Here is a 16,720-nt window from a genome sequence, read left to right on the forward strand (position 1 = left end):
CGCTAAGGCCTCTTTCACACATCAGGTTTTCGCCGTCAGGCGCGATCCGGCGCTTTTGACAGAAACCGGATCCGGCGAAATGCAATGCCGGATCCGGTTTCACCCACATTGACTTGCATTTGCGCCGGATCGCGCCGGATGGCCATGCGTTTCATCCGGTTTTCGCCGGATCCGGCAATGTGTCGCAATGTGTCGCGATCCGGCGTCTGGAAAAAACGTCTACTGTAACGTTTGTCTCTGGCGAAAAAGCCGGACACGCCGGATCCGGCGCGTCCGGCTTTTTCACACAATGAAACCCTATGAGCGCCGCAATGCGCCGGATCCGGCGAAAGCCGGATCCGGCGGCCGGATCCGGTTTTTTGGTCTGAGCATGCTCAGTAGCTCTGCCCACAAGACATATATAAAAGCAAGACAGTGGGACCCACAGCCACACCCAACATGCCACCCAAGAAAGCAACCAAGCGAAGCAGGAGAAGGCAGGAGACCACTGCAGCACCACCACCACCCCAAATGGAGCAGCAAATAGAACATGCTGAGGAGGGGAGGCCAGCAGCAGATGAGAGACGGTAATTATCAAATCCCCCATTCGTCCAAACTAGGGCCATGGAATATCAAGATATTCATTGGCCCTTTGTTTCTCTTTATTCAACAGCCGCCAAAGAGATGCAGCAGCAGCAGCAGAAATGGCATCACTGGCAGCAGCAATACCCACAGCCATGGAGTCTGGCCATCAACAGGACAGCACATCTTCTTCTGGGAGCCCTCCCTCGCATCGTAGGCATTTGACGGTAAGTTTTTATTTCCAAAATCCATCATCTCTGTAATATATGTCTATTCATTGCCTTTTATTTCAAAACAGGAATCACAAGATGAAGAGGAGCTCCCAGAAGAAGAAGGAAGGGGTGGACTCACAATTCGTAAGTTTTTTGCATCAAACGCAGAAACACAACATCACACTACACACAACACATAGAAAACAATGTTCTGCAGACCACACACAGCAAACAAATGCCTACATCCAAACTCATAACATTTTTTGTTTTCTTCTCTAGTCTTCCCAATCTGGTGCTCGGCCAAGAGGTCCTCGCAGTGCCTCCCAGGGTCGTCGGCGACAGCAACGCGGCGGTCACCAGCGTGTAAGTATAAATATTTTTGCTTTGTTTTTTTGCACTTTATTTCATTTCTTTTGTGGAGGCTAATTATGTTATTTTTGTCTTTTTCTTTAACAGCCTTCACAGCGTGCTCCCGACTCTGACGGTGAGGATGGAGGGATTGATGTGGACCGCCTCATCGATCTCGTCAGAGAAAGGGAGTCGCTCTGGAATATGGCTGACCGCCGCCACGCTGACCTGATCATTACCCGACGACTCTGGGAGGAAATCTGTTCTCTCCTTGTGGGCCGCTGGGAGGACCTCGAAGCTCGGGACCAGATTAAAGAGCGTAAGTATATACAGTAACGGTTGCTTGATGTAAACCAGTGTTTCCCGAACTCCAGTCCTCGTGGTCCCCACGGATCATGTGTTCAGGATTTCTATTTACTATTGAAATCCTGAAAACATGACCCCTGGGGACCATGAGGACTGGAGTTTGTGAAACACTGATGTTGTATACTAACCACTCCTTTCTCGTTTCAGGGAACAGAATTGTGAATCGGTGGCGGTCTGTGAGGGATCGTTTCAAGAAGGAGTTCAATAAAGAGATGCGGGCCCCGAGTGGATCTGGAGGACGCAGGAGCAAGTACAAGTACGCACAAGCCCTGTCGTTCCTCCGGGAAACAATGCTCACCAGAAGGTAAATATTACACACCACATGTGAAAAAAATGTTAGATGTAACTTTTTTTTTTCAGCCAGGGCCATACCATGTCAGTATTTTAATTGTTTTTTTTTCTCTTTATTCCACAGCACGGTGAGCAGCACTCGGGAGCCTGCACGATTGGACCCTTCTAGGCGATCCCTGAGGAGGCCGGCACCGAGGGACACTTCGACCGCTCCGGTACATCTGCACCTTCCCTGCCTTCCCACACATTCGACCCATCTGTCCCATCCACCAGCACAGGAGCATCGTGGCCGCCTACATTACATGAAGCTGCTGGTGAGGAGATCGCTTTCCCTTTACCCCACCCTTCTGCCCCTGCCGCCTCTAGTTCACCTGCGGGTACTGGGCGACAGCGGCAGAGGGGTCAGGAAAAGAGTTATGCGCAAGAGTTCTTGCATCTGAATGCATCTTTCCAGAACTGTCTCAAAGTCTTGTCAGAGCAAATCTCCGCAGGCTTTCAGCAGATCAACTCCAGCATTCTGGAGGTGAAGACACTTCTGCAAACCATGCATTCAGAAGCAAGATCTTCGCCAAACCACACCTTTTTCAGGTCTGTTGTGGAGCGCATGGAAACGCTCTCTCCTGCCCAGCAGATGCATGTAATGCATTCGTGCCACGGTGCTCTACAGCAGGTTACCTCCCAACCTCCACCTCCCACCACTGTAGTTCCTCCACCTGCACCCCCTCCAGCCACTTTCCATCCTCCCCCTCCTATTACATCTGCACCCCCTCCAGCCACTTTTCATCCTCCCCCTCCTACTACATACCAGCAACCTGCCCAGTACCAGCAACCTCCCCAGTACCAGCAACCTCCCCAGTACCAGTCATCTCCCCACTTACAGCAACCTGCCCCGTACCAAACTCCTTCCCCGTACCAAACTCCTTCCCCGTACCAAACTCCTTCCCCATACAACTTTCCATCAACATCATCTGCTCCTACAGTCCCTGCCCAACCCTCCACTCCACCACCCACCACCTCTTCTGCTTCCCACATGTCCACCCATTCTGTAGTTTTTTCCACACCTTCACCTCTAACTGTTCCTTCCCCACCAAGATCCCAGTCCTCTCTCCACACACCCAGTGTCGAAGTGTCCCGCAGCCCCTCCAGCAGTATTTCCACCCCACAGTACACAGAATTGTAATGTGTGTTTTTTGTAATAAAAATGCCCATTGGGTTTAAAACCTTTCTAAAAAAGTTTTTTTGCACTTTAAAAACAGTTTACAAAAAAAAAAAAATTTAAATAAAAGTTAAATTATCGTTTCACAATGGTTGTCTGTCATTTCTTTCTGCGGCGAACTATGTTTTAAAAAAAGGTTAAATACAGGGTATTTCAAAGGTAAAAAGGTATTCAAAACCAGGTATAACTGTGGGTAAATTTTAGCTTTTTGCCACAGTTGTGTTCCTGGTTGTGTTTGAAGCAAAGTATTTCACTTAAAAAGTTGTGTTTATTGTTGGTGATTTCCTACCAATGTACACAACTTTTGTTAAAAGGTGAAATACTTTGCATAAAACACAACCAGGTACACACCTGTGGCCTAAAGGTAAAAATAGTAAGACCATGACAAGATACCAACTTTGGTTGGCAAAGGTATATACTGTTGGTCCAGAAGGTACACAAGTTTAGGGCAAAAATCTCTCACACTCTGTCATCCCAGTGTACTCTGCCTTGAGGTGACATAAAGTATAGTGGAAAATTGTCCCTGAAACCGTCACAGAACTTCTAGTGGTAATATTTCCAATGACAACATCCATCTTCGCCAGTAACTTGCTCTTCTCTCCAACCTGCACTTTCTTCTCTACAACCTGTCAAAGAAGGGCTGTAGGAACACGCTATATCTAGTTTTCCAGTAGCCAATCCCGTTCGGAAGGCCACAAGGGTCAATTTTAAAAACCGGATCCGGCGTAATCCGTCGAAAAACGGATAGAAAAACGGATGAACCGGATGAGACGGATCCGGTTTTGTCTGTCAAGAAAAAGACGGATCCGGCAGAAAACCAGATCCGTCACATCCGGTTTTACTAAACATTTGCCGGATCCGGCGTTCCGGCACGACGCCGGATCGCGCCTGACGCCGAAAACCTGATGCGTGAAAGTAGCCTAAGCAGCTTCCGGGTTGTAACAACTTCCGTCCAGTTGTAACTGGTGACGTCACCACACACCTCTTGCCATGTTAACCCTCAACACACCACTCCTCCTCAATACACACTCCTCTCACCTTTCACCATCTCCACTCACGTCCCCCCCTCTTTCACTCCACATACGACCCTTTCTCTCACTCCGTCTCTCATACTCACGCCGTCATCGCCGCTGCTCCACGATCCCCGACAACTTCTTCCGCCAGTGCCATCCTGGATCCAGACGTTGTCCACGCCGGCGACATGTTCTTGCGGCGATGCCATCTTGAGTATCATGAAATCCCGTGATACTCAAGATGGCGTCACCGCAAGAACATGTTGCCGGTGTGGACGACGTCGGGATCCAAAATGGCGTCGGTGAAATCTCGTGAGATTTTGCCGACGCTATTTTGGATCTCGACATCGTCGACATGTTCTTGCGGCGACACTATCTTGAGTATCGCGGTATTTCACGATACTCAAGATGGCTTCGCCGCAAGAACATGTCGCCGGCGTGGACAACGTCTGGATTCAGGATGGCGCCGGCTGAAGATGTCGGGGATCGTGGAGCAGCGGCGAAGACGGCGTGAGTATGAGAGACAGAGTGAGAGAAAGGGTCGTATGTGGAGTGAAAGAGGGGGGGGGACGTGAGTGTGTGTGTGTTGAGGGTTAACATGGCAAGAGGTGTGTCACTATCCTCCCGATGCGATAGCATCGGGCCTTAATCTAGTACTAAGAATAAATTTCTCAACAAATTGTAAGGTATAATTTCTGCTGGTACCATTGAAAATTGAAATATTTGGGGCTAAATCAACATTTTTGTGAAAAAAATTTATTTTTTCATTTTCATAGCTCAATGCTATGAAATTCTCTGAAGTACCTCTAGGTTCATGGTGCTCACCACACGACTAGATAAATTCCTTTAGGAATGTAGTTTCCACAATGTGGTGAATAGAGTTGAGCGACTTTTGGTTTTTTAGGGTCGCGTTTCGTTTCGTGAAACCCGACTTTTCCAAAAGTCAGGTCGAGCAAGATCGTCCGATTATAGGGAAAAGTCGAGGTCGTCCCGAAACACGAAACCCAATGTAAGTCAATGGGGAATAAAAGTCGGCAGTGAGAGGAGGACAGGAAACACACCTACAGTGCCCATTTGAATGCCAAAAGCATCAATTCTTCTTACTTAAGCTTGTCAACCTTAATTAACTTCATAATACAAGTTACGCACTGAAAAATGGGGGTTATTTGGCTAAAGTTGTGGGGGGGGGGGAGGGCTGGCTGCAGGTTTTCATGTGCCCTGGGCGAAAGAGCGCCCCTTTAACACATACCACAACTCATCATGCTCCGATACGGCAGAGAAATAGCGGTATAGTACAATGAAAAATACCTCACTTTTTACATCTCATGACGAGGCCCATCTATTTCTCCATACAGAATCATTGGTCCCATATAATGTTTGAAACAGTATATGATGAGCTCCACATAATGCTACAGTATATGTTGGTCCCCATGGATGAAGCTCCACTGTCTTATGGGCCCAAATAATGCTCCAAACATAATGGGCCCCATTTCTAATGCTCTAGTGTATAATGGGCCCTGTAAATGTTGCTCCAGTGTCTGATGTCCACCTTTGGAATGTTCCAGTGTATGGTGGGCCCCATCTATCATTCTCCAGAGTATTGTGCTCCCCAAAAATTGCTGTCCCAACATTGAAAACAATCAAATAAGTCTCCTCGCTAGGGAATCCCTGTACTTGTCTGGATTCCTCGTCGTCCCCATCTTCCATCTCACTGCACAGTATTTCAACTTTGCAAGTGCTGTGATCCTGAGCAAGCAGGGGGGGCCCACTCATTGGCGACGGCACTGGCACAGGGCCCCTGATAGTACGGTGGTGTGTCTGATGGCGGGTGGGCCGAACCTGCACTTTCATCTGCAGCTTCCTCTTTGTCACCGTGTAAGATGGAACTGTATATGGGAAGGATAACCTGAGTTTCATCAGGGTCAGATTCAGGTCGTGTAGCGTGCGAGGGGAATGTAGTGGTCTGGGTCAATGTACCAGCAGATTCATCGAGCAGTGGCTGGGCATCAGTGCACTTGTGTCGCCCCCAGGAGTACGGTCGCCACAGTGGCATTACCTTCTTCCTAGGGAGTGTGATGTCATGCTTGGGAGCAACGAACGATCTCTCTAGCAGGTTAACTGATTGGGCGGCGTTATTCCCACGAGTCATGACCCTCCAAACAGCGTTCATGAAGGCAAAGTGTTTGTTTTACATGGGCAGTATGGTTGCAAAGCTGAACCTTAAAGGAATGTCCAGAAGGGCACCACCAGGAGTGGAGCCTACAGTTAAATTCGACTACACCTGGGAAACCTCAACCATGCCAGCTACAGAACAGATGCACACATTGCAAGCTTAATTCCGTTAACGAACGAGACTCCGTCATGCCCCGCGGTCCTAGTCCGGCTTACTAGAGGGACACGTGAGGCTCTGGCACATGAGATTGGCCAATAACTGGTGTGTCATGCCCTTACATGTCCGTGGCTGCATGTGCGCTACACTGAAAAGGCCAGCGTTTGTCGCTTAGAGGTGCAGATAACCCGCTGAACAACGTTAGTGATGGGGATCACTGATTACAATTATTACCCGCGAACAATGATTTCCCAGTAAGTGCAGGTCAACCGCAGTTCCGGAATTAGGCCTAACCGTCATTCCTGAAAAAATGAAAAACTTACGTGTGCAAACCACAGGTGCTGTAGCTTGCTTAACAGCTCGCCAGCCGTTCTCACGCCCAGTATGGATTACACGTGATTGCACAAAGGTTAGAAAGGGTACCGTATCCCCAGATAACATGTATGGATAGCGTACACATTCAAAATATATGTCTATACATCAGGAGGCAGGCTCAGACGGTGTTAGGCCCAGTATGGATTGCACAAAGGTTAGAAAGGGTACCGTATCCCCAGATAACATGTATGGATAGCGTACACATTCAAAATATATGTCTATACATCAGGAGGCAGGCTCAGACGGTGTTAGGCCCAGTATGGATTGCACAAAGGTTACCGTATCCCCAGATAACATGTATGGATAGCGTACACATTCAAAATATATGTCTATACATCAGGAGGCAGGCTCAGACGGTGTCAGGCACAGTATGGATTTGACGGCCCAGACTACACAGCGGAGGAGCAGGGAGAGGTAAAGATTGCAAATGCTGGGGCCCTGCCCAAGCAAGGGGGGCCCACTCGTGGGCGTCGGTACTGGCACTGGGCCCCTCATAGTACGGCGGTGTGTCTGACGGCGGGTGTGCACCACCACCGTCAGAGACACTTGATTGCACTATGAAGGACCCTGTACCAGTGCCCGCGCCCAAGAGTCGGCCTACACACCTGTCCAGGGCAACGGCACTCGCACGGTGTCGTGCGCTAGGTGGTGACCCCGGCCATGGGGGGGGGGGAGGCAGCACAGTTAGGGAGTTTTAGAAAGTGGCATATGTTGATGTTGGACATTCAGCTGATGCAAAAGGTGAAATAGGTCAAGTCCCAGGAAGAGGTGGACCAAAGCAAGCCATTTTTCTGTCACCCTATGTGTCATCAGTGGAAGGTGGGACAAAATCCTTGGAAACCCATGCGTGGTTCATTTTAATGAAGGTTAGATCATCCACATTTTGGGTTGACAGACGGGTCCTTTTTTCTGTCAGGATTGATCCAGCTGCACTGAAGACTCTTTCCGATAGCACACTTGCAGCTGGGCAAGCGAGCTCCTGTAAGGCATATTGTGCCAATTCAGGCCAGGTGTCCAGTTTAGCGGCCCAATAGTCAAAGGGGAATGACCTGTGTGGGAGAAAATCGATATGGGAGGAAAAGTAGTTTGTAACCATAGTTGACAACTGCTGTCTCCTGTCACTTTCCATCGATGCAGTATTACCAGTTGTGTGAGCGGTACTTGAAAAATCAGTCCACAACATTGTCATGAAACCCCTGTCTCCAACGCCACTTCTGCTGTGTGCACCACGAACACCTCTGCCAAGCTGCCCCCGGCCCGTACGGCTCGTGTGAGAACCATCACCGCTGCTGTGTGCTGGGAATGCCTCAAGCAACCGATTTACCAGAGTTGCTTGTTTATTAGCCAATATTAGGTCAAGGTTCTCCTGTGGCATGATGTTTTGTAATTTGCCTTTATAGCGTGGATCCAGGATGCTGGCCAACCAGTAGTCATCATCGTTCATCATTTTGGCAATGCGTGGGTCCCTGTTTATCATAGAATCATAGAATCGTAGAGTTGGAAGGGACCTCCTGGGCCATCTGGTCCAACCCCCTGCTCAAAGCAGGATTCGCTAAATCATCCCAGTTAGATGTCTGTCCAGCCTCTGTTTGAAGACTTCCATTGAAGGAGAACTCACCACTTCTCGTGGCAGCCTGTTCCACTCATTGATCACACTGTCAAAAAGTTTTTTCTAATATCTAATCTGTGTCTCCTCCCATTCAGTTTCATCCCATTGTTTCTAGTCTTTCCTTGTGCAAATGAGAATAAAGTTGATCCTTCTACAATGTGACAGCCCTTTAGATATTTGTAGACAGCTATTAAGTCTCCTCTCAGTCTTCTCTTTTGCAAACTAAACATTCCCAAATCCTGCAACCTTTCCCCATAAGACAGGGTTTGCAGACCGGTCACCATTCTGGTCGCTCTTTTCTGAACTTGCTCCAGTTTGTTGATGTCTTTTTTAAAATGTGGTGCCCAAAATTGGACACAATATTCCAGATGAGGTCTGACCAAAGAGGAGTAGAGGGAAATAATTACTTCACGTGATCTAGACTGTATGCTTCTGTTAATACATCCTAGAATTACATTTGCCTTTTTTGCTGCTGCATCACACTGTTGACTCATATTCAGTCTGTGATCTATTAGTATACCCAAGTCTTTTTCACATGTGCTGTCACTTAGCCCTATTCCTCCCATTCTATATATGCTTTTTTCATTTTTATTGCCCAGATGAATTGTCGGGGTCGTAAACGACAATGAATCCTCATTCACCAGTCATTCCAAATCATTGTGCGAGCGCAAAACATCTGGTACCGATTAAGAATGACTCAGACACGCAGCTGATTCAGTCTTAGCTAATGTCCTGCATCCACACCTGTCAGGAGCAGTACAACAACTGGCTTTTATTTACAAATACACAATACTATATTGAGTGTTAGGGGAAGGCGTGCATTAGGCGGGGTTTATGCAGTATACATCTAGTGTCCAGTCTCTCTCTGATTCGTTAAAACGTCTCCCGATGGTTACTCCTTCTTCACATTCCTGAGTTATCTTTTTTAGGAGAAATGAAACTTAACTTAACTCTTTAGACACTGAATTTAAGTGAAAGTGAACACTGGCAGCCATCTTTAATACAGTTACATTTGCATTAGCAAGCAATTAGGAAAAACTTATTGTTTCACAGTATAAAAATATAAAAGTTATATAAGAAAATATATTTTCACCTTGACAATCCCCCCTAAACACTAAGTTTTTCCCTTAATGAAAGATCCTTCGAGACTGTCCATGTGATGGGAAAAGGGGAGGTGGATTTCTTCATCCAGACACCTCAGAAGCTCTCCCCTAGCGAGAGGCCTCCAGGCAGCTGAACCCTTCACTAACCTCACATGGAGTTCTCCCGCTGTCCCTAAACTAAGTCTCTTAACATCATCTGAGAATGGGGGGTTTTGTCTACTCTCTTGAGGGGAATATACTTAGGGATCTTCCCTAGATCAGTACCATCGTACTCTGGTGGGTCTACTTCTTGATTGAGGAAGGTGCCAGTCGGAGTTGCTTTGGCAATAACCTTTTTATACAAGGGAATAACACAACAAAGAGTTATTGATCCAATTACAAGGAGGGCAATCAGTACTATACAAGCTTGTTGAAGGAATCCCTTGAGTCCACCCAACCAGCCGGAAAAGAAAGATGTGTCTACTCCAGCATTAGTTTTCAATTCTGCTGCTAACCCAGTTATCTTTTTAAGGGCTATCATGGTTTTTCCATTCACTCCAGAGTTCTGAGGGATATAGGTACAACACTCCTCTCCCACCATCCCACAAACTCCTCCTTTCTCAGCTAATATCATATCAAGGGCTAGTCGATTTTGGAGTGTCATTCTAGTGTTAGGGCCCAATTCTTCAACTATACCTTGGAAGGCATCTTGGCTGAAATTGACAAACCTTTGTTCACTGTAATATATGTAATTGATCCATTCAACATTTTTATTAATCTGCACCTGTGGGATTATAGAAGCAAAGCCAGCATAGATCTGGTTCTGGGCTTTAAATTGGTCAGGCACCCCCCTTGGCACTCCAATAGCATCAATATATACTAGTGGATCTTCTTCATAACTCATATGGAGCTGATCGAGGCTTCTCCTTTTCCTGGTAGGTTCATCAGGTATCTTTGGATCCCAGGGTAGAATCTTGAACTGCATAGCTAGTTTAACAAGGGTGCATTGGCCTGTCCAGGCATTTGGCAACCTAGGACGGAGCTTACCATCTCCACATAACCAATAAATGTCATACATATATTGTGTATGTTTGATTAACAAGTCAGTATCTAGAGAACTATTCTCTTTGCAGAAACCTGTCTCGAAGATCCCTACTGGTGTACCTGTGGTGTCGTGGGAATTATAGCAGGTGTAATTGTCAGCTAATACAGTTACTTCTCCTGGGACCTTTAGTTTGGGTTCCTTATGAATTAGTGGGACGTAATCTGGGCAATCAGTGGGCTTCAAACCTTTCAACAAATTCATGACACAGGCAGTGGTGTTTAGGTATGCTCTGAGTATTCAACTGGTCATTCGGAATAACAAAGGTAGCTGGAGTCAAACGACCCAGAGTACAAGCACCTTTTACCCCTACTGGCAACCATTTATATGCATTGTCTCCACATACCCAGAACATGTCACTAGGTAGGTCCCATAGGGCTGAATGTTGTAATACCAGTCTATGAACTAAATCTATGAACGCAGATACATTCTGAAGCATACACCAATTTGGAAGTTGTCCTAAAGGGCTACAATACCCTACATCGGGATTTCTACAGGTGGGAGTTCCTTTCTCATATCCAGATGACTCGTTGCAAGGTATATTACCTGAAATATTAAAACAAGTTTCATTATTGCCCTGGGGAAATAAATTGGAATACTTCCAGGACGTGTTATGCAACCTTCTTTCTAGCAGTATTGGTTTGAAGGCATCAGTAGAGTGGGAAGTTACATTAAAACTAACTTGTAGGCCATACATTGGAATTTGCCCCAGGTAGGTTAACCGAGTTCTATTCCTGGGTACCCAAGCCCCCCCTTTATATGCCAGATATTGAAGGTATGTGTTACTTCCTGAAAGATTACCCTGCCACCAAGGGTATCCTACCCATCCCACAATAGGTATTCCAACAGTTGTGTTCCATAACTTCACATTATTTGTGGCATTATTAGCGAGTGTATCAGAACAACTGGTCCAGGCAAATAATTCCTCGGGTGGCACAGGAATAACAAGGAACGGAATACTAGTGGCCGATATTGGTGAATGTGTGCAGATCCAGCAATCTGCTGGAGACTGAGTGTCTTTTGACCAATCATTTAGTATTTTTTCATGATGTTGTATAAACTTATTATTCAAGGACATTGGAGAATTTAGATTGTCCCACGCAGCTACCATTATTACAGATAATGCAACAAAACCAAACCAAAACATTATGCACTCTTATGCTTTGTTAATTCCTGTGGCTAGTTTGCAATGCGATGCGTGGATCCAGGTTGGTCGTCCTTCCAACTTAACAGCAGTAGGCGTTGTCAGGAGTACTTGGTAAGGTCCTTGATATCGGGGTTCAAGGGTCTTTCTGGAGTGTTTCTTGACATATACGTAATCACCAGGTTGTAGACAGTGAGTTCCTTCCACACTATCTGGAATGGAAGAGAAAACTAGAGAATGCATTTGAGTTAAATGCTTTTGCAACTGGATTACATAACTTGTCAAATTATCCACATTGAGTGTTAAGACCTGTGGGTAGTACAACCCTGTGTTCGGTGGTCTTCCAAACAGTATCTCGAAGGGTGACAGTTCAGTTTTCCCCGTGGGTGTGTACCTTACTGAGAATAATGCTAATGGGAGACACTCTGGCCATGGTTTATGGGTTTGCTCCATGGTTTTCTGTATTTTCAATTTTAGTGTCCCGTTCATTCTCTCTACCTTCCCTGAACTCTGTGGGTGGTAGGGTGTATGAAATGCTTGTTCTACACCTATCATTTGCATTACATTTTGCATTACCTCAGCAGTAAAGTGTGTACCTCTGTCTGATTCAATTGTTTCAGGGACACCGAATCGTGGTACTAGTTCCATCACCAGTTTCTTTGCAGTAGCTCGAGCTGTAGCCGTTTTCACCGGGTAGGCCTCTGGCCATCCAGAGAAGAGATCTACACATACTAGGATATTTGCATACACTCCTACCTTGGTAGCTGTATGTCGTCAATCTGCCGTCTCTGAAACGGGTAGAGAGGCCTAGGTGTCGCTTTCTTAGGGACTTTTACTGTTTTACCTGGGTTGTGCTGTGCACAGATGAGGCATGATTGTACAAGTTTCGCGGCTGCGCAACTGAAGCCAGGAGCGATCCAGAAGGCATCTACCATGGCACACATGTGACTTTTTGAGGTGTGATTGGGGCCATGTGCTGCTTGCGCCATGATTGGGAACAGGGACTTTGGTGGGCACATTTTATCCTTATTCTCCCATACTCCATTTGAGTTCAGCTCAGCTCCCAGTCTCCCTCGGTGTACCTTCTCTGTTTGGGCAGCCTTTTGCTGGAGGGATTTCAGGACATCTAGACCCAATGTGGCTGGAATACGCTGACTCCCCGCCACCGTCCACTGCTCTCTCTAGGCCGCCTTGTGCTATTTTAGCAGCCTCGTTCGCCCTTCTATTGCCCTCTACCTCCACGGAGTCACCTTTGTGTGTGCTTTTACCTTGACAATGCCAACCTGGACTGGTAACATCAATGCCTCCATCAATTGTTTCACCAGCTCTGCATTTTTAATGGGCTTCGAATCTGTGAAAATATTAGCGACTTTACCTGCAGCGGCTCTACACGCCTCTGAGTGCCTTCAACTCTGCCTCCTGCGCCGACATGTGAGGAGAGAGTGGTTCCGCTCGGATTACCTCATGTGAGGATACTACTGCATATCCAGTGTAGAATCGTCCATCCTGGTGGTATCTGGGGTCATCTACAAAAAAAGAAACTCAAAGTCTGCATTAGGAACAGGTTTTTCATGAATGTGTGCAAACCCAACTGTCTCCTGACTCATCAGTTCTATGCAGACATGTTCATGCGTCATGTCAAAGTATCTTTCCTCACGCGCTAATATGGTCACCAATTCCCCCTTTTCTGAATCCACAGGCAGGAGGGTGGCTGGATTCAGAACGTTACATCTTTTGAGGAGTGACATACTCAGGAATTAGTAGAGCACACTCAAGTCAGAGCTGTCTGGCCATAGACAGATGTTTTGGTTGAACTTGTAGGAGTATGGCATGGATGTCATGTGGGGAATAGATTGTCAAAAGAAACGTCAGTGTCATCTCACATGCCTTTCCTATTACGTCTCCACTTTTTTCCTTGTGCTCCAGCATACATGACAGGTCGTTTTATTGTCCTTGTTTGCTCAATTTCTTTAGCTACCTTAAGGAGGTCTTTCGGATCTACATGTCTCCATTCAGGTCTGGCTGTCTGTACTGCGTCTCGTAAGTCTTTGTTCATACCGTCAATGAATGCATCCACCAGTATTCTAACATCAAGTGGATTTATGCAAATGTACCCCATGTCTGCCCATTTCAGCTGTAACCGTCCAAGGTATATCTCTACTCTCTCTCCTCTTTGCTGTGTCACATTAGTCAGGAGTACAGACTGCTCTGATTGTTCCACTGCAGCCCATTGTCTTAGTGACTCACAGTACGTCTCCCCAGATCGTGCAGATTTATCATCCATGCCCCAAGCCTGATTCTTTGTCACATCTGTGTGTCTTAATTATATGATCTAGTGCGTCACCTGCCTTTAAACTCACCAACCTCTCTAGGTCTGCCCAGGTACACTTATATGTCTGCTGTACTTCCTTTATGTGTCTGTAAAACGGGAATGGTTGGTCTTCAGGGGCAGGCAGCTGCTTCAGCAAAGCTAGCTGGTCAGAGGGGCTCCAGGGATAATACACCTGCATCTTTCTTATTCTAGTCACACTTCTAGGTCCTGATGGGGTTGGCCGTCTGATGTCTACTGTCAGCTTACTCCTCAAGGGCCAATGTCCCCACTACCCACTATCCACACTATTATGTCAGCTTCTTATGATCTTGTCTGGATAGGATTTAGTGCAATTCTCTTAGGTCAGTAGCACAGGTCACACAAGTAGCTATTCAGTCTGGATTTGTCTGAGTCTGACCACAGTGTTTACAAGTCCATCTGTTTTGTCTGGGTCTCTGGTTACACTTTGTCAATCAAACATTCATAATACACCTTCCACACTGCTGCACATTCTCAAGCATCATTTATTCACTTGCTATTTTCTTCCCTTGTCTGTGCCTTTTTGTACATCCAAACATTCACACTCTGGTATTTTTGCCTTTTTCAATATTTGTCCCACTTGTTTTACTGCTTCCTTCCTTCTCTGTCTCTTGTAATTTGACACAATTTGCTATACAAATCAATCACACAACTAGAAGCAGGTTCAAACACATTAATGACCAAGCAATCACTTACAATTCCCTTCTAAATTAGGCACCATATCTTACTTTTAACTTCCAATCTTCAATTAAGTACTGTTGCTTTAAAATGCACAAATCTTTCAGCGCGTACCTTACGGATAGAATTACAGAGAATTTTGAGCACAACTCACACTCAGCAGAGATAAGAGCGAAGGGAGAAGAAACTACGCAGCGCCATCCTTCACCCCTCCCGTCAGAATGCAGCGTCGTCCTTCACAGAATTCTGTAGTTCTTTAGACTTATCAAAATCAATTTCTACAAAGAAACTCAAAATCACGGGATTTCACTGTAAGAGCAGATAACTGTATAATGAGATTAACCATGCCTTGCCCTTTTTCTGGCCAAATGCATTCAGGAAACTTTACAATGTAATGCCACATATAACACGAACTATATCATTACTCAATTCATTCAGTCTCAGATGTAGATTTGAAATATCTATAACGCATCTGTCCGGGATTCCACCACAACTAGAAAGGTCACAAATCTCTTGACACAAAAACGATGTGTGATGATTCATTCATACGTGCTCATTCACTGATTTTTTTTTTTTTTTTTACTCAATTACTCATCTCTCATCTTATTCAGAGGTTCTCATAGACATATATACAAGGATTCACACAGCCTGCCTATCTTGCACTTTGGATTTGATTAATACTTTTTCCAGGTTCTTTGCTGCACTACTTCCATATCTATCCTCAATTATATCACATAACCGGTCTCCTTCCCCATCAATCTCTTTCCATCCTTCATTCTTCAAGCCTCGCGCAACTCGCAGATGAGCTTGTGCTTGTTCTAACAATCCTTTATCTTTCAACATGCCTCGTTTGTTCTCTATGAGATTATGCCACATAGCCGGCTGTAATCTCCCTGACGAGGGCAATCCTACATGCTTATACAATCTCTCAACATTCTTGACTGCCTCCTTGCCTTCCCGTGACGCTACTATTGCCTTGACCTCCACAGCATCCTCATCTAACTTGTGGGGCACAGACTTCTTCTGCTTTAAGATACGCAGCATGACTCTTACAGAATACTATGGTTCTCTGCAGAAAAACCACTGGTAGCGATATCAACACTGATGTTCCACAGTACGGAGCCTCACGTTCGACGTACTAGGAAAAGAGCCTAGCGCTCAATATTTCCTTTCCCTAACCTTGAACAGCAGTGATTAACAGATTATCCTGCCACGATATTCCAACAGTCGGGAGGCGGTCTCCTAGTGAGAGCCCTCCACAGAAATACAGGTGGTCCCTTCTCGGGACGTCTTAATTACCTAGCTGGTACAATATCACAGAGGCTGCGTCTCCTATCCCTTCCTCTAGGTTGCCCCACAATCTGCAACTAGCTCAATTTATCACTCCACTTCACTACTAGACAATAGTCACGGGTAGGGTGGTTGAATGGAGTACAATGACCGGTGGAGGAGGTGTGGTGTACACGAGGACGCGCAGAATGCGACGTCTCTCAGTTGCTGGTTCAGAGCGTGGCACAGGATCGCACTCAGTCTCACCACTCGACCGGTCACCCCTCAGACCCAAGGAGACCACAGACAAACCAATAACGGCTGAGACACTAGCAAGTGTGACACATACAGTGTATATGATCTCACTTACCGTGTTTTGGAGGGTGATCAGTCCTCGAGGTCAGCCACTACAGGTATCATCCACAGACATCCAGGCATGGGTCCAGAGGAGCCTCGGATCACTGTCCACGCCCCACGTTGGGCGCCAAATTGTCGGGGTCGTAAATGACAATGAATCCTCATTCACCAGTCATTCCAAATCATTGTGCGAGCGCAAAACATCTGGTACCGATTAAGAATGACTCAGACACGCAGCTGATTCAGTCTTAGCTAATGTCCTGCATCCACACCTGTCAGGAGCAGTACAACAACTGGCTTTTATTTACAAATACACAATACTATATTGAGTGTTAGGGGAAGGCGTGCATTAGGCGGGGTTTATGCAGTATACATCTAGTGTCCAGTCTCTCTCTGATTCGTCAAAACGTCTCCCGAT

At 46.2% G+C, this 16,720-nt stretch overlaps 1 protein-coding gene across 1 annotated transcript; it reads right to left on the minus strand.

Annotated features, from left to right (window-relative positions):
• Positions 1-9,265: 9,265 nt before the first annotated feature.
• On the minus strand, positions 9,266-15,408 carry LOC141086214 (endogenous retrovirus group PABLB member 1 Env polyprotein-like). The gene is made up of 2 exons (XM_073572046.1): positions 11,659-15,408; positions 9,266-11,050 (listed from the first exon to the last, which is right to left on the minus strand). The coding sequence occupies exon 2, from the start codon at positions 10,706-10,708 to the stop codon at positions 9,596-9,598; it is 1,113 nt and encodes a 370-aa protein (XP_073428147.1). The 5' UTR covers positions 10,709-11,050; positions 11,659-15,408; the 3' UTR covers positions 9,266-9,595.
• Between the last annotated feature and the right edge of the window lie 1,312 nt (positions 15,409-16,720).

Source organism: Dendrobates tinctorius, unplaced genomic scaffold (assembly GCF_039654945.1).
Source record: "Dendrobates tinctorius isolate UK_male_01 unplaced genomic scaffold, ASM3965494v1 ptg000030l, whole genome shotgun sequence".
Lineage (NCBI taxonomy): Eukaryota > Metazoa > Chordata > Amphibia > Anura > Dendrobatidae > Dendrobates > Dendrobates tinctorius.